Source organism: Anopheles gambiae, chromosome 2 (genome assembly GCF_943734735.2).
Source record: "Anopheles gambiae chromosome 2, idAnoGambNW_F1_1, whole genome shotgun sequence".
Lineage (NCBI taxonomy): Eukaryota > Metazoa > Arthropoda > Insecta > Diptera > Culicidae > Anopheles > Anopheles gambiae.
The window spans coordinates 51,095,586-51,114,701 of record NC_064601.1 but is presented as its reverse complement, the minus strand read 5'-3'; the positions used below and the strand labels follow the sequence as shown (position 1 = coordinate 51,114,701).

Sequence of the window (19,116 nt, the reverse complement as noted above, 5' to 3'; positions counted from 1 at the left end):
TCATGAAAAACTAAGCCTAACTAAACTAGTCTAGACTTAGCAAAAAAATTAAAGAAAAAAAACATAGGTAGAGCGTAGAGACTATCAAAACTTAATGAAACTTAGAAGAATAATTAAAGAGAATTAGAAGAAAAAATACGGTTACGGAAAGAGTTGAGAGAGGAGTCGAAATCAAAGAGATAGTAAAAGTGGTTAAACAACCTGAAACAGGATAGAATAGGATCATTGAAAGTATAAAGAGTATGACGTGTTTCAATTGACAGAGGATCACGAGGACGAAGGGAACGAGAGGCGTTAAAGGCGTGTTAAAGTTAAAGGCGAGTAGCGAATAAACCTCATTGAGATATCTATATATGAATGTTAACGGGTCACTTGATCTATAAATGGCGGGCCGGCGAGGGATCGCAAGCAGTGGACGTGAGCGTAGTAGTGCCCCCTTTGGGGCAGATATGTCGAGTTACTGAAATAGTATTGATCAGTCAATACTTCCATTTAGCAACCCTGCTACGAATAGTTGCTTGGCAATTCGCTGGTGAAGGCCGAGAAGCATATGACGATCCTCATACAGCATATACCTATCAGGTTCCCATGGAAGTAGAGAAATAGCATAACGTGAGAGTTAACGCTGAATGGATTCTGGTCTTACTGACAGGCGATAGGTCGATGGCTTCCAATCCACGCTGGCATACTCGAGCACTGGTTTACAAAGATCGTGACAAGTAGTGGATCCCGATCACTGCCCTGGGGTACACCAGATATCCTGATGAATGAGAGGCGAAATGAAGAAATAAATAAATTCTGTCGAATCTTTGCAGCCATCCCATGCCGTCCGAGGCGTCTGGAACCGTCGACTAGTTCTGGACGACACCGGACTAGTGTTGGGAATTCCGTTTATTTTAACGGAAAGGAACGGAACGGATCAATTTCATTTTTGAAAAGAAACGGAAAGTGAACCTGGGGTGCAAAAGAACCGATCCAGAGCTAAGACGACAAACTATCAACCGGTGGAGGGGGGGGGGGGGAGGAAGTGTTTGTTACAGGATATACAAAGGTATTTCTTCAATCTGAAATCAAATATGGCACCTATAACCTACTAGTTGTCTCAGCGGACCAATTTTGGAACATCAATTTTTGCCGATTTTCAAGTGCCTTTGTGCGTCTTTATTCAACATCCGCCCTTTTAAACATGCTTTTACTGCCAAGTAAAGATTTTTTTGTGTAACAACCATTGTTGGTAAAAGCCTTCCTGTACCACTAATAGGATTGGCTTACTTACTTACTTATCCGGCGCTACAACCGCTTTGTGGTCTTGGCCTGATTCAGGAGGATCCGAAACCGTTCACGGTCTCGCGCCTTCGTCTGCCAGTCCGTTATCCCTTAATGGCGGACGCCTCCACGCCATCTTGCCACCCTAATTTGGGCCTACCAAAAAGACTTTACGGGCTGGGTCGTCCGTTTCCATGCGTACAACATGGCCAGCCCACCGGAGCCTGGCGAGCTTGATACGCTGTACGACAGTGAGGTCGCCGTACATCTCGTATAGCTCGTCATTATAGCGGCTCCTCCATTGTCCTTCCACACATACGGGGCCAAGTATCTTTCTGAGCATCTTCCTCTCGAACGCGGCTAAGAGGGCTTCGTCAGATTTGGACAGTGTCCATGTCTCAGAGGCGTATGTGAGTACCAGTACTATATAGGTGCTATATAGTCCCTGCTTTGTCCGTTGCCACAGGATCATTGAAGTGAACTGATTTCGTAGGCTGTAGAATGACCGGTGGGCAGCCAGCATTCTTGCACGCAACTCAGCTACCCATTCTATTGTCGTTGCTGACCTTTGACCCGAATTTTGGGACGAGTTCAAAAGTGCGTTCACCTATCTATACGTCACGCCTATGTAAATTTGGATTTGTTGTTGGTAGGGCCGCTATTGTTACCTCCATCAGTTTGGTCTTCAACTTGTTTATCTGCAATCCGAGGTTCTCTGTCGCCTGCTCGATTCTTCGGTAGGCTTCAGCTACATAGGAGAGCCGCAGACCAATGATGTCTATATTATCTGCGTATGCCAGGATCTGGGTCGACTAGAAGATGGTTCCCGTGGTCTCCACCCTCGAGTCGCGGATGTCCCTCTCTAGTGCCAGGTTAAATAGCAGACAGCCCATCCCCCTGGCGCAGACCCTTGGTAGTAGTAAAAAGCCCTGAGAGTTTTCCATCCACCTTTACCTGACGTGAAGTGATGTTGGTCATAGTCATTCTAACTAGCCTTATCAGTTTGACCGGGACTCCAAATGAGTTCATAGCGTCATACAATTTTACCCCGGCGATGATATCATATACGGCTTTGAAGTCAATGAAGAGATGGTATGTGTCGTTTCTGTATTCAGCAATCTTCTCCAATATCTGCCGCATGGTGAAGGTCTTGTCGGTAAAACGCAAATCTATACTAAAACAAAAAATTACGTAAGTAGTTTCACAGCTGCACAAATAACACGCGTTTGAATGTGCTGGCCCTAAAACTATTATAGCTGCTGGTTAACAACAAATCATACGTTTCTATTCATATTTTGCTTTATTTTCATATAGTCTTCACTAATAGAACATACTTGACTGTTCAATTGTGCATGATTTTGCCAAATATAGTTAATTCTTCGGGTCGTTTCAATGAAATGTGAATACCCGATCCAAACTCGCTGAACCAATGGTTCGGAATCACTTATGTTTTCTTGCACCTTCTGATCATTCGGGTCGACCCGAGATCGTTGATCGGCGGATTTTGATTCCGTCTTCGATCTAGAGCATCTGCTACTCCCACGGGTCGGAATTTGTGATGTACTCTCTGGAATGCACGACTCCAATTCGAGACCGGATCTGTCATTGTTAGTACGATTCCGACACCTCCAAACTCGGAACCACTAGTTCAACCCACAGTTTCCGGCCTCGACACTGACCGACTCTCGTCATCTCCGGTCGATTCCGACTCCCAACGACTTCGACTCTGGATGACTCCGACTCCGGACGACTTCAGACGACTCCAGATCTGGACGACTCCGACCAGCTTCGAACGATTGGCTTCGGTCGTGAAATGAATCGTATGATCCACCACCATGATACTATGGATCGCGATATCAGCTCCTTCCGAACTTGAACAAGACTAGCGTGTCAAAAACATCTTTAAGCTAGTCTTTCAAACACAATGAGATTAATGCAAACGCTCTCTATACCTGGACTAAGTATCAGATGAAGAATTGTATACAAACATTAATCAGACTTTCAACTAAAAGTAAGAAAATAGAATTGTTGAATATACCGTCCAATGATCCGTTTTTTCTTTTATACACCAAACACAAGAAGGCGTCCATTTGCAGTAAACAAATCCTTTATTGAATGATACTGTTCCACCCATCAGTTCTTTCCACAAGGCAAGCTCCTAGTGATAGTGCGCGAATAAGCGAATAGCCTCCTCACGCACCCATGGCACACCGATACTGGAACGTTATGCTCCGAACCAAACGCCCTTGCTGGTATTGCTTTCCTGTTCAAAGAATCTCGTCAAGATACAGCGTCTCGTAATATAAGCTTTTTCGTTTGTTTGCCCTATCCTTCCTGTTCAATTGATCCCACTTTACTCGTTAACCATGTTCACCACGCGCTTCGTTTAACAGTATATGCTGCCGTACTTCAGGCTTCACTCCTTCGCTAGTACTCTGATCGCTTCACACTCCCATGTCTTTAACAATGAATTGCTATCGTTTGCGTTAATTTTATTGTTCACTGATCCATATTTAAAGCGTTTTGTGATAAAGCTTGACTGATCGCCTGCTTGTAATAAGTCAACTACCGAACAACTAGAGTGTCCCTTCCTACCGTGGGAGGTGCGATATTACCGCGGCGTGCTCTTCCTACCCCCCCCCCCCCCCCCCCCCCCGTTGCGCTTGCCTACCGATGAGTGAGAAGAATATGTTAAATGATCTCATCGGGAGATACGACAGTGCATGATTAATGCTTACAGATGTGTCCACATGGTTCATTACGGTTGATATATCATTGAATATGAGCGTGTATGCTACTTGTCTTGCTGTAATTACTGTTCTACTAGTAACGTTTCATATTGCAATATAGACCACAACAGCCCCATCACACAACCACTGGCGCATCGTGCTCATTGCCACATATTTTTGTGCCCTTCCGCCCTGATTTAGTGCCTCGTCGCTTTCACGACACCGAAAGTAAAACGCTGACGAGCGCAACAAAACGTTTTTGAAGGGAAATGAAAAATGTAAAACTAAACTATCTCTATCATCTCCACACTCTGGGCTTGCTGGACTAGAATAATGAGTTCGGCACAATTGCTGATTATTTGACTCTGCTGTCAGTTGTATACCGTCCCTGTGGTGCTGTTTTTTAAATTACTCGTCTTTTGCGAAGCATCAAGTGTCTAGCTTTCCCTCATTCCCCGTATAGGAGGCCACAACATTGAACCAACACGCTGTATTCCATGAAAGTCTTTTTTAGAGTTTAACCACGCTTCATTGCCCATATGCAGCGTACTAGCACTCATCACAAGCAGTACTTTAGCAATTCCCATATCAAAAAGCACATTGTCACAATCAAAAAAACGTCAATTTGTGATGTGCTCCTTCCCTACTCCAAGCACGGGCAGCTTGCTGCAATGAATGTGCTTATCTACCGATTATTACCCTCTTGCTTTTTGATTAATCATGTTTCACAAAGATTCGATCATAAATGAGACTCTTTTTTACTGTGAGTTACGCTGCTTTGAATCATCTCTATTGGTGCCCCTTAATTGCACTTCAGCTTGCTGTCACAAATCACGGCCAAACACATCAAACAAAGCTGATCAGATGAAGCATGTTAAAATGGGATCAATATGGCAAATCATTAATTATATATCGTTTGATTACAATTTTTACTGTCTCTACAAAGCGAAAAGGGAGGGTTTGCGCAAAATTATCTATAATTAAAAATTGACAACAGTGCCACTTGGCACAAGTGCAACGCGTTTGTCGCTTTCAAGCTGACGCTGACAAATAAACATTCGGGCAGATGTCCACAGTTAAAAAATAGGAAAGATTTTAAAATATAATAACCTACACGCTTACTGCTGTTCATTACACGAGTTACAGTTGTGCTGGTGGGTGGGTAAGTAATATAATGTATAAATAAGTTAAGCCGATAAAGTCACTAGACTCGACGCGGATCGTACTACTGATATAAGCATATCTAAATGTATATATATATATATGAAGAACACACACGTTTCAAAGAAATACCAAACATACAACATACTTCATAATTCGTTGCCAAAAGTTGTCTCTCAAAATTTGTAGACCAAAAAGGTATAATAAATAGTTGCCAGAATAGTGCGAGAAAAATTGCTTACAAACACTTCCTCAATCATCATAGTCAAACGTAAAATAGAATCCCTTCGCAAACACGCTACACTCGGACGATAGCCCGTTCTACGATTATCATTGTGCGTACCCAGTTTTGTTTTTACTCTATTCTGGCACTGTGATCGTGTCTGTTACTGATGTTTGTGTTGTAAGTTGTTAACAATAGTAGTAAAAAATGATTGTATAGGTCGCGTCGAAACCAACGCTACACTCACCCATCACATTTCCACCACGCTGCCATCGTAAAGCGAGCAGGGGAACTATGTGAATGTGTGTGTCAACACCCTACCAAACGCAAAGAAGCTCAGTTCTCCGCGCACACTCCTATCACAAACTAATATCAAAACGCTTATTCTATTTCATTTCTGCTCTGCTGCACCTGGTGCTTGTAAAATTTGGTTGTAGAAAATGTCAAAACAATAAAAATAAACTACTCATCTCGAAAAAATTAAATAAAATCAACGTAACGGATAGAATCAGAACAGCCGAGGCCCTTTTTCGCATAGGACGCACACATTTTAACGTATCCTTTCCTGCGCGTCACCGATCTCATCGACACCGAACGCGTATAGTCATTTGAAGCGATCGAAATGTTCCAGCAGCTTCTGGCAAACGGTTACACTGAACGTAGTACTTAGCGCCTTGCAGATTGTGTCCGTGTTTTCGAGCTTGCGGACCACCTGTCCACTACCGGCTGCCGTTCGTCCCTGCCCAAACAGCTCGCCGGTCAGCAACGGATTGCCATTGTTGTTGTTGAACTTGTCCAGCAGCTTACGCTCTAGGGCAAGCACCTCCGTATCGATCGCGCCGCCGCCGCTACCGGTCGTCGATGCACCGCGCGGTGGCGACGTGAGCAGATTGTTCAGATTGTTAAAGTACAGTACGGACGCCAGCTGCACCAGATAGCAGTCGAGATTGCGCATAAAAAACTCCTCCAGCACGTTCACGTTCAAGTTGTGCCGGATGAAGAACATGAACAGTTCGTAAATGAAGTACTTGATGTTGCCCATCTCCATCGGGATGATGTTGGAGTCTTTCGTGAAGTACTCGAAGATTTTGACCATGTTTTGCGTGTGGCACGCAATCGTGGCAGCCGAAGCGGATGACGACAACGACGACGAACGCATCTCCAGTATCAACCGGAACGCTTCCACGTAATCGTAGTTCAGCATCATCATGCGAATGTGATACTCTGTACCGCGTTTTGTCAGCTCCAGCACGTCCTCCTGACTGTACAGCCCGTGAAAGATGTACAGACAGTAGTGGATGAAATCATTGCCCAGCAAGTGTCGCTCGTTGAACAGACGCGACGAGTCCGCGGAACGATCCGTTCCACCGTTCGCTCTTCCGCCTTCGCATTCTCCTACAATGCCGGCCTCTTCATCGTCATCCTCATCGTCTTCCTCTTCATCGTCCTCCTCGTCGTCTATTGCCAGTGATGTCGGTGAGGTGGCGTACGATACGGATTGCAACGAAGACATCGTGCTGTTGGCGTGCTGCTGCTGCTGCTGCTGCTGCTGCTGCTGCTGCAACAATAACCGTCCTTCGCCCAACGAATCCGGCAAGTCTCCGACCACATCATCCACCTCCTCTGCATTGCTGACGTCGTTTAGGCTTGAGCTTATTGTCGAAATACTATTGCTAATCAGCTTCTCCAGCGCACTCTTCAACACGAACGTGCGTCTGAACTTGGGCATCGATTTCAAGAACCGCAGCGACTCATCATATCCTACCCCATCGTTTGTCGGCAGCTTCACCTCGTACGGAGCCTCGATGAACTGGGAGCTGTCCGGGATGCGCACAACACGGTTCGAGATAGGCAACCGCACCAGCTTGCCCGGTATTCCGGAACGATCGAGGTTAATCTCTTTGGCACACTGGCCCATATTGTTGTTACCCCAAGCCTTCACGACATGATCTTTCGTCATAATCAGCGTAAAGTCGGCCCCACACTCGACATGCTCCACATTGTCCACCGTCTCCAAGCGGGTAGGAATCAGCACCTCATTACGACCACCCTCGCGACCCAGCTGACGTTCGATGTTCTTGCCCCAGGTGTAGATGGACCCATCCTCCGTTACGATTGCAAAATGGTACAGACCGCTGGAAATCTAAGATAACGAAACAAACATTAATGTATCTGCCATACCGTACAGGGTTTGCTTTAATGCTCTTACCTTTACAATTCTTCCTTCAACCAAAGATGTGTCGACAAACAATGGGAAAAGATGCTCCATTGCGTCGTCGCCACCACTGTTGGTTGTTGCTTTTTCGTCCGCTTCATTTCCCGCCTGTAGCTTTTCGTTGCCTGCCGGTCCATCATCGGTAATCTTGATCTCCGGAATAATAATACTGGCATCCGTTGATTGTCCTGCAGCAGATTCTTCATCCGACGGGTCGCTCGTGTTCGTTTGCCTTTCCGTGTCTTCTTGTTTACTCGACTCTTCGCCCGTTGTCGTCTCGGTTTCGTCCTTGTCCGTTTCTTCAGTCGATTGCGGTGTCTTTGTTTCGCTTGGGGACGATTCCGCTGCGCTAGTCGTATGTTCTGTGCCGTTGTATTTCGATCCCGATCGCAGGATCGAGCTGAACTTGGAGTAACTACCGCCCTTACCGGTGTTGGAAGATTTTGCACGTTTTCTCGCCTGCGTAGCTAATCGCAATGCTTGCGGCGAAGATCCCCAGGTGTACAATTTGTTCGAAGTAGTCAAAACCAGCTGCAAATAAATGCTAATGCATGTACCAATATGTTTTATCATCTATAGAGGATGACGGATTCTTACGTTCACAAACAGTTTCGTATTGATAACGCATATCTCTTCGTTTAGATGCACCTTGCGGGGAACAAGCGAGATCAGGAACGATTTCCCATTGCGAGTATCAACGGTAACGCCGAACGGATCTTCCTGTCCCAAACCCAGCTGACCGTAGTGATTGGAACCGAACACGTACAGGCTGCTGTGGGTTTCGTGCTCTCCCCGGCACAGCACCATGGTATGTGCATGACCCAGCGCAATTTGTAGTATTTTCTATGAAGATAATTCGTTGCGAATTGTACATGGCGTCAAAACAAGCTCTTTTGTTAATATAAATTTTTACCTTATTCCTGAAAAATTCCACAATCTTTGGTTTGTTGCAATCATTCACCGTTCCATGACCGAGCTGTCCAAACACTCCCCAGCTGCAGGAATATCGGAAGGCTTATTAACGCTGCAACCAATCGATGTTACTCACTACCTACCCCCAAGTGTACAACAGCCCATTTGCCACCACCGCATTGTGATACTGGCCGGCGGCAAAGTGGGTGATGCTCTTTCCATCCAACGTCTTTACTAGCATCGGTTGCAGGGCGTTGATAACGTGATTCCCGATTCCTAGCTGACCCAGATTGTTGGCGCCCATTGAATAAAGCTGATGAAAGAAAACATAAACCTTACTTAGCTCATTCCACCAACCGTCCTCTTCCATCTCACTTACCCCATTGCTGGTGAGAAACAGCGTATGCAATCGACCACACTGAACAGCCAACACGTCGAGCTCAATCTGACGCAGAAAGCTTACGGCCGGTGGTTGGCCATTTGCTCCAATGGCGTCCCCTTGCAGTGCGGTTCGACTCAGCGCACAGTTTACACCGTTCGAGCCCCAGATGTATGCCGTATGGCTAACGACAGCGGCCGCATGAAAGAACCCAGTCGCAATAGGAGAAAACCGTGCCAGGCGCATCTCGATCGCGCGCTCCTCATGATGTACGCGCACATGCTTCAGGGCGTTCAGAAACGAGCCATCGTGGTGCATCTTCAGCTGCTGAGCCCGAACCGATACGGCCAGAAACGTTTCAATCAACGCTTTGCAGAAGAACAGCAATGGACGGCCGGATGGTTCCTTGGCGGTGCTTTCATGGCTCGACAGCCGGTGCATCAGCGGCCGATACACGGGATGAAACGGGTTCAGCTGGCGGATCAGTCGCTCCAGCACGTAGATGTCGAACACGTCCAGATTTTTACGTATCAGCTGCAGGTAGTTCATCGTGTAGTCTCGCAGGTAGATGAGACACTCCATAAACAGTTCGTTCGACAGGTTGTACACGAACGCGTTTGTTTCGGCCGGCGTTGCTGCCTGCGTTTCGGCGACCGTTTGTTCCCACGTGCCTACGAGACAGCTGAACACATCGAGACAGGTGCCGCGCGTCATCGCCAACAGTACGGCGGTAGAGTAGAGCTTCCCGTGGGCAAGCATGATGCAGGCCAAGCTCGTGTGATACTTGCTGTTCGTAACGATGTAGTTCCACAGCGGGATGTAGTTTTTGTCCACCGTGCAGCGCTCACACAGCGTAAGAAACATCAAGTTCGAAAGGTGAAACTGGTCCGCCGGGGAAATCTGCACGTCCAGCATCACGTCGTCGTTGTCGTACGAGAAATCACTGCACTGTGCGCCTGTGTTGATAGGTTTGAGCGTCGTCCGTGAGTTCAGCTAAAAAGAGAATGAAAAATGCATAAGCGATTTCAATGCATTGACACTAAACATCCCACGCGGGGAAGCTCATCTTACGTTCATCAGCGAATCGTACACAACGTTCCCCAGGTGTGCCTCATCGACCAGCTGCCGCATGACGTCGTGCATCAGGAACTGACTGTTGATGATGTGCGAGTTGCGCAACGCCATTGCGGACAGCTTCATCAGGGCTTTACTCTCGTTTGCCAGCGCTAACTTCAGTGCCGTCTTCATCGGCGACAGTCTCGCCACGTTGTACGTCATGAGCGCCTCCGAAATACGCTTCCTTCGCAACAGCACGTCCCCGGCGTACTCGATACAGCTCGCCAGCGGCAGCCCAAACGTGGCACAAAAATCTTCGCACGCCGCCCAAATGCACTTGTGGGCCAGATTTAGGAACAGATTTTTGCCACAGTCTGCCAGCTCAACCGAATACAGATTGCGATCGGTTACGATCACGGCCTGGTCGAACTCGATGCTGGGAAACTCTTCCGCCATGACCTGCTGCTCGGACATGTCCAGTTTGCGCTCCATGCGCAATCCCCGCTGAATGCGCAGATAGTTTGAAACGGCCGACTTTTGAAAGATCGATCGTCCATCTTTCGTTTCCCCTGCGCTTGACTGTGGTTGTTCCGGTGGATCGGTACAGGGCGCTGCGTCCACCGTCCCGTCCTCCTTCCGACTGGCAGGGGACACACGATGTATGTCGAGCACTCGCTCATCCGGAAAGTGAAAAACTCCCAGCAGCGAATGCTCGTTGAAATCACAATCGTCGCCCATCTTCATTGCGGCTATTTTACTGCTGACCACACTGACCGTGTTCGGTACGCCCGACTCAGTCGTGCTGCTGCTAGTAGTGTCATCCACCGAGCTATTTCCATCCACTTTCGACTCCAACGGCTCTTCCGGTGGGTCACCGGCCGGTTCTTGCTCCTCCTCATGCACGCTATGCAGCACGTACAGCACGTTCTTCGTCAGTAGCGTCGTATGGCACTGCTTTGGCAGCTTGTAGATGTGCAACGGTATCAAGCTAATGTCCATACTGTGCACCGACAGCGTGTCCGAGTAGGAGTGCAGTGCGCTCAGCAAATACTTGCCATCCAAATGCTGCACCACAAAGTACGGACCGGCCGGTGTCGTTAGAATCTCCGGGTACATGCCCGGTAGCTCCATTACCGCCAGATTTGCCGCCTGCTCCTTGTACTTTTCACGTTCCTTCGCACGGATTCGGCTTTCCGAAAGCTTCAGCTTGAGCGTGCCGATTTTCTTCGCACCGAGATCACGCAACGACAGTAATCGCGCTTTGGCCGCAGGGAACAGCTTCGGCAGGGCGCCCTGCTGCTGTTCCGCTTTATCATTACCGTCGGTGGCGGTTTCATTCTCTACCTTCTCGAAATCATCCCCCGAAGGTGGTTCCGAGCTGTTGGGGCTTGAATCGTTACTGTCCGCGTCGTTGTTCGGTTGCGAGCCTGCGCCTTGCTGCCGCTGCTGACTTCCGCTTGCCGTTTCACCGTCCTTGGGTAGTGAAAGTACAATCTGCCAATCTTCTATCGGAACGGAGCCGCTTTCACTGCCCGTGCCATCGGACGAGAGAGATTTGAGCAGCTCGGACTTGAGGTCCTGCACGGAGGTGGGAGTGATGGCGCCAGGGAAGGTGTACTTGATAGACTTTTGCTCCAGAAGTAGCTTCCACTGCTCTTTGGTAGATGTATTGATCATTAGGCTGATCGTTTCCATACTGTTGTCCTGACAGATGATCAGCTTCTCGATCGATCCTCGCTCACAGTTCGTATCACCAAGAAACGAACAGTTTGGCATGAGTCCTGAAAGATAACAGGGTTGTTGAGACACTTTGTGTAAAACAGTGCTGTTTTAGATACGCCTCGGAACCGTCCTCAATTACCTACGACACATATCGATCCATCCGAATAGCCCAGAATGGCTCGCGGTTCATTTGCAAGCGTTTTCCACCAGCTGCAGCACGTTGGATACGGACAGGATAACGATACCGTCGACTCCAAGCTGGAGCTGATGGAAATCGTTTCCTGTGGCGTAGACGCCTTCGATGTAGCGTCCCCGGGTATGCTACCACTCTCCTTCAGCTGGCACCCGTCGGCAAAGAAATCTTCGATCGTTTGCATCGCAATCGGGGTGTCGGTACCGGTGGCCGATATGCTGCGATTCGCATTCTCCTCGGCCCGTGCCCGCTCCAGCTGCTCCAGGAACAGCTTCCGGTAGATACTGTTCAGGGAAAAGATTTCATCGATCTTGTGTGTCGTGTACGTGGAGCTCGACTTTTTGATGGTCGGTGCGTCAAAGATGAGATTCGGTTCGGACGACGATGGGCTGCCTCCGCTGGCCGTCCCCGCACCCTTGAGGCTAGCCTCGGAAGCAACCGACGAACGGTGCGACGATCTGCCCGTCTGTGGATGATTGTTGTGCGAATTGTTGGGACATGTTTGAGGGTTTGGGCACTCGTGCGGTCCAATGAACGGAACGATGAAGGACGTAATCTCGGGAGCGCGTTTGCCATCTTCGTACGATTTATCACAAATTGCTAGCGCCGGCACGATGTGCAGCGTGTTGTCATAACCTGCGACGGGAGAGGGTGTGGGTCAAACAGTTGAGCGCTTTCAGTGATAAGAAAGAGCATGCTTACAAAACACCAACAAACGGGAGCCTTCATTGTCGAAACACACGTCCTGAATTTTCTTCTGATTCTCGGCGAACCAGCACAGCAGCATCAGGTGAACCTCGCCGTGGTGGTCGATGTACCGGAACAGTATCTGATCATTCTGGCGCACGAGACACAACAGCTGATACTCCTTGTCGATTCGAATGCTAGCCGAGAGTTTCGCATTCACGTTCGTTATCAGTGTCGATAGCCGGAGCACATCCCAATCTTTTAGCGAAGCCATTAAATAATTTTCCGTATCGAAGGGACAGGAAAAACACTGTTGTTTTTTTCTTTCCTTTCAGGCCTGAAAAACCATCTGACAGCACTTGTATTTTGACGTTTTGCTGGATGGTTTTGACGTTTCGACTTTTTTGCGATGTTTTCAGACGATTTGGCCTTGAAGGCAGGGATCTTCATCCACAAGTAAAGTGTTACTTAAAAAAATGGGTCAATAATCAAACGTAGATTGTGGGTAAACATATAATTGCAGTCAACTTAACATTAAAATATAATTTGATATTTGGCACATTCATGATTTACCAAGCCTGGTGTTCACAAAAATATTTGCCACATGCAGGACAATAAAAACATCAAAACTCAATCTTCAAACGATGATATATTTCAAGTAGCGCCATCTAATAGTCAAACTGTGTACTACGCCCTGTGTTTGAAATTCAAGTTTTCGGTTATTATTCGGACTGTTTGTCGTTTTGATTTATCATTAACAGTATTTGAACGTATTATCCATTCAGAACTAATTAAAACAAACCAAAATGACTTCCTTACTAATCCCATAAAAACATTCAAGACGTAAACGGAAACGGGACTGCCATTTATTTCGAAAGCGATATTAATTTCACACGCTCATCAAGGCATTCAAAGAAGACGAATGCTACTATAATCGCCACATGTTGGATAGAATCCAAATTTTTTGTGAGTTCCGTTTTAAGATTGAAGATTCTACTTCAGTTTCAGTGTGCACATTGCAGTCAAAGGCGACGGACTCTCCTGTCGGCTCTTCAATATCACCCTGGAAGGCGGCATTCGATTTTTTTATCGGTTTTTCCAATTTTTTGGCTTCGCGGATGACATCGCCATTATCGGCGAAGGTGTGTGAGGCGTACACCCGACTCAAGCGCGAAGCAGCAAGAATTAGATTGAGAATCAACGCGACGAAGACGAAGTACCTGTCTGCCGGAGACCTAGACTAGCTGGGAAGCAGTGTATTAGTTTTCGGCGACAGTCTGGAGGTGGAAAAGGAATTCTGCTATCTTGGAACAGTGTTACTTCGGACAACGACATCAGTAGCGTAATGCAGAGACGCATTGTGTAGAAGAATTTTTTATACTATGGGCTTCACCGACTGCTGAGATCCAGAAGACTTCGAGCCGCACGAAATTCGACCGACCAAGGGTCATATTCCTAAGTACAGCCTTGGACCATTCAACAGCGACACACCCTCCGAATGGAGCGTGAAGGAAAAAGATAAACCGCGGACCGAGTATCCTGACGGTGGCGAAGGCTGGCAGGATTTGCACCAGTCATCGGGTATGTTATGAGGATGCCAGACTCATGCCCCACTAAGAAGGTGTTCGATAGCAATCCCCAGTTCAGCGCAGTGTAGTATAGTGAGCACGATAGCTGGAGCATGTGAAGCGAGACCTGTCGGATATTGGGTGTCTACATGGATGGGAGGCAGTACATGGATGGGATGCAAAATATTATTTTGATTTTGTGTATTGTTATTATTACTAGTATAACGAAAAAAACGGATTTATGGTCGTATAATAACTATAAAGACACTTTGAAAAAGTGGGGATTTGCCTGTACTAAAAACTAGGATAAATAATGTAATCATAACCTGATAATTCATTAAATGTTATTTTATTTTAATTAATTTCTTCAGTTATTAAATTCATTAGCCTGCCATTAAGGCTTGTGCCTATTAGTGAAGTGCTGTACAGAGCGCACTCTCGACTCCGATCCGACTCCAACTATTGTTAGTCCGATTCCGACTCCGGCAAAATGGAACCAATAGATCCGACCAAAGGCGGAGTCGTCCGGAGTTACCCGGAGTCGTTCGGAGTCGTACGGAATCGGAGTTCGTCGGAGTCAACCAGAGCCGTGTGGTTTAATGCGCTTGCGATCAGACATTTCATTTCGTTGTGTTTTTTTGTCTTTCACTTTGCGCGTGCACTTCCTACACAAGTCGACCTTGGCCGACTCCAGATGACTCCGGATGACTCCGTCTGCAGCTTCTGGATTCTGGATGACTCCAGACGACTCCGGACGACTCCAGACGACTCCAGACAACTCCGAACGACTCCAATTCCGGGTGATTCCAAACGACTCCAGACGACTCCGAACGACTCCGGACGACTCCGGACGACTCCGGGCGACTCCGGACGATTTCGGACGATTCCGAACGACTCTGGATTAGTGTTGGCCGTTCCGGTCCGAACCTAGTAAAAAAGTTCCGTTCTTTATGCAGGCCGTTCCGTTCCGATCCTTTATACAAAATCGTTCCGTTCCGTTCATTCCGTTCTTTCCGTTCATTCCGTTCCGTTCCGTTCATTCCGTTCATTCCGTTCATTCCGTTCCGTTCATTTCGTTCTTTCCGTTCATTCCGTTCCGTTCAATTCGTTCTTTCCGTTCGCTCCGTTCCGTTCCGGTCTTCAATATTGTTAGCAAGGTGCTATCGTTCGTCCGTTCCGTTCTTTGAAAAAAACCGGCTTTGTCCGGCTGTTGCTTGCTGCATGCAAGATAACTGTTCACTCTTTCTCGCACACAGTATGTGTTGCTTGTGCACACTCCCATGCTCACAGGAATATTCATCGCACTTCGTCGCGTATCGTTTATAAAAATCGGTGATAAGCGAAATCAAAAATGGAATTGCATTTGGTATTATGGTGCAATTTGTAACATCTATTATACTTTTTGTTATAATTTTGCTTGTCTTAACTAGACAAATAACTATTATAAAATTTAAATTTGTACTTATATGGCAGAACGGGTTGGAAAAGATGTATTATAATATGCGAGTATGAACAACGAAAAATAAAATGTATTTATTTTTTATGCCACGATATCCACTTGATCTTGGCACTCGGCATGATTCCAATATTTGGCCATTCGATTCGAAGCATTCTGTTCCATTCGACAACCGTTTGAGTGCCGTGATCTTGTAAACGATTTGTGTGGAAAACTATTTGTTTTAAATAGTAAGTGAAATTAAAATAATTAGTCAATCTCGTGATACAATCGTCAACTCGTAGCACTCAATAACATCGGCATGGGTAAAAGCCTCGAATGGATCGTGCCCCCATACGCTGGGATGATTATCCTGCTATGGGCATTTAATAAGTTACTGATAGCCAAGCGTATTAGTGGTACAGGAAGGCTTTGACCGAAAATGGTCGTCGCATCTAAAAAGTTTAAAAAAATGCTAGATAATAAATGCATGTTTTATATTAGCACAGCTGGTACAGCTTACTGGGCATAGGTTGAAACAACCCATCTAGATTTGGTGTGAGATATGATTTCAGATTGAAGAAACGCCTTTTCGTATCCTGGATAATAAGTATCCCCCCCCCCCCCCCCCCAGATGACAGTTTGGCTACTAAGCTTTGGGTCGGTTCTTTTGCACCCCAGGTTCTCGTTCCGTTCTTTTTGAAAAATGAACTAGTTCCGTTCCGTTCCTTTTTTTTAACGAAATTCCCAACACTACTCTGGATATTGCAGCGCGGACCTACCTCCGGAGTCGATTCCGAATTTATCGGAGTCGGATCGGAATCGACTCCGGATTTTTGCCAACTTTACCCATCACATATGTGCCTTAAACCTAAAAGACAACAACAATAATAATAATGTAATAACAACGCCAAGAATAAAAATGTTATTAAATACAAAGAGAAAATCGTTTACTTGAAAATTAAAAGGAAGCAAAGAAATTTTTAAAAATATTTACGAAGAAGAGTGATAAGCTAAACACGAAAGCGCTGATAATCGATAGTAGTATTTCATACAAGCATACTCGAGTCATTTCGTTTATAGAACTACAAATTTAACTTTTCCCTTGTATTATTTCATACATACCAAATTCAACATCTGCTTCCAAAAAAAACCAGGCCATGTTCGGCCTATTACTTCACAGTCAAATAAACTTGTCAGCCATCCAGCCAAGTGACAGCGATTAAGCATAATTAAAATTTTCGGCACCATTTAGGTTTGTCAACATTTCCAGTGTCTTACTCCTGGATGAGGCCTGTTTGTCACGATGTGTTTGTGTGTGTATGAGTGGTTTGAGCATGCTACGAGGAATAGGCGTTTCGATGAGAGTCGTCGCACGCCGGCATCGTATGATAAATACTGGCAATGTGTGTGGCCTAATTAGTGCGAGATGCATTTTTACTGTTTCCGCTCCGTTCACTGCTTCATTTGTCACAATTAGAACCGACACAGCACTAATCGAGCGAACTGGAATGTATTTTTATGGGTAAAAACAGGGTAAGTTTCAGCGAGCTGTTCAAGGTGTTGCGTGAGTATTTGGGAGCTTTGTTGTTTAGTTTAAATACAAATCAAAGCGGTGAGTTTAATAGTTAATTCATAATTTCATAAATTCACAAATTTTTGCAATTTTCTTTTATTAAATTCAACATTTGCACATTAAACGCCGAACGAAACATAAAATCCCTTTAACAACAATATCGGCTGAGCTAACTAGAGCTGTGGTGAACGATTGGCAAATGGTGGGAAAATTTAATCGAAACGCGGAAGAAGCCTGTCATGAGCATTGTACAACGCCTTATAAAACACAACCCTCAACGACAGACAGACAAACCACGAGGACAGTGTGCTGGGAGGTGGTAAACCTCGTTTACAACCGTAACACCCAAACGCCGTAAGATCGTAAGATCGCGAACCTGCAACGATCCTGGCTGCAAAGTAAAACGCCCAAAACCAAGACGGAAGGGGAGAGGGGGCAGGAAGGAAATATCTCGATTCATAATTTATGAAACCGATCGGTTAGCCAAAGGCCCTCTGGCCGTCCGAGCGTGGTAGTTGCAGTTAAGAGGTGCCTAAAGGTCAAGCAATTAATGCAACGATCGGTCAAATCCGTGTGAACTTTCCATCCTCGTGGTTTGGTCTGGTCTGCCAAAGAGGGAAAGGCGAAAATTATCATGACGATTCCACAACTGTTGGTACGATTGGAGCTGACCGATGTTCGATGTTAGGGAATCAACATCAATTATGTTTTGCTTAAGAAAGAATGGTGTTTATGCTTCTATGAATTTCGGTACGAGACACAGATGCAGAGAGGAGTTACCTAGAATGCAGTACAAAACAAGCATGAATTTTGCGATGAAGCATCATTGCCAATCTAACCATAGAGCAACATCCTACCGACGTTCAAAAGGTGCATAAAGCGATGGCAAAAACGCATGGCACAAAGAGATGGCAGCAGCAGCAACATAAGGGACACCGGTAATGGTTGCGCTCAACCCCCCCTCCTCCCCCACCCATGCCGCTGAAATGAAACGATCGCGCGTGTGCATGCTGTCGTGTAGTTGCATTAAATGGCAAGTGCCGATTGGCGCAAAAAAGGAAGCATCAACAGTGAAGTAAGCAAGAGCAGGAAGCAAGGAAAGGGAAGCAAATCTTCGCAAGAAAACCAGAACAGAACTACAGTCGCCGGGCGCTACTCTACCACAAACCGGACACCCGGTCTGCACTCCGGAATGCCGAAAAGATGGAAGACAGCGAAGCGAAACGCACCAGACAAGGAGCAAAGCATAATAATGCAACATCATTACGCTGATGCATTGCGCATTGGTTGGCTCGAGGTCGTTCTGTTCGTTTCGGACGACCGGCCTTCGCGACGGCACTGACCCCGTACCACCTTGTCTTCCACCTTGTACGAAAGATGAAAATGGGCAGCCAGACAAAATGGAAAACGCATTTTCTACCTTGCCCTCTACCCCACTGTCTCCCGGTGTGACGGAGCGCCCGAGAGAAGCCTTGTTGGAAAGATGCCATATGCATGTCTGCCAGCAACGTCAGCCAAATGGAACGTGTGTCGGAGTCAAGAGGCTGGATCACGGGTCCACAGTAAGCGTCGCTACGCAGGCCTGTGCTTGAACAGGATGCCCTCCGGTGGGAGGTGTATTAAGGTAATAAAGTAAAAAAAAAAGACAAAGGGAAAAATCGAATACATCCTGCCAGCGTCGCACTCCACTTACATAAACGCACACACTGACACACACTCACGACCCAATCTGCTTTGCCTACACCTGCCCCCGGGGGGCGAAAATGAGCGCATCGATAATGTAGCTTGAAATATCGATATTGATTCAGCACGTCTTTTGCAGTCGTTTTTGGCTGGCGCATTCGGGCTGGACGCACCATCCATCCTTTCCAATCGTGAGGAGGCTGTTGTTTCCTGTTCCTACCTTCCCTCCCCATTCTATCCCTTCTGACCGGGATGCGCGGGATGGATTGTAAGTAATTATTTAATTTCAAGGTACATCATCATAATGTTGT

General features: G+C 46.5%; 1 protein-coding gene across 1 annotated transcript; it reads right to left on the bottom strand.

Moving 5' to 3' along the window:
* Positions 1–3,355: 3,355 nt before the first annotated feature.
* On the bottom strand, positions 3,356–12,919 carry LOC1274071 (uncharacterized). The gene is made up of 9 exons (XM_061643502.1): positions 12,559–12,919; positions 11,803–12,492; positions 9,957–11,722; positions 8,886–9,878; positions 8,650–8,819; positions 8,508–8,589; positions 8,192–8,437; positions 7,589–8,125; positions 3,356–7,522 (listed from the first exon to the last, which is right to left on the bottom strand). The coding sequence occupies exons 1-9, from the start codon at positions 12,815–12,817 to the stop codon at positions 5,984–5,986; spliced, it is 6,282 nt and encodes a 2,093-aa protein (XP_061499486.1). The 5' UTR covers positions 12,818–12,919; the 3' UTR covers positions 3,356–5,983.
* Positions 12,920–19,116: the final 6,197 nt, after the last annotated feature.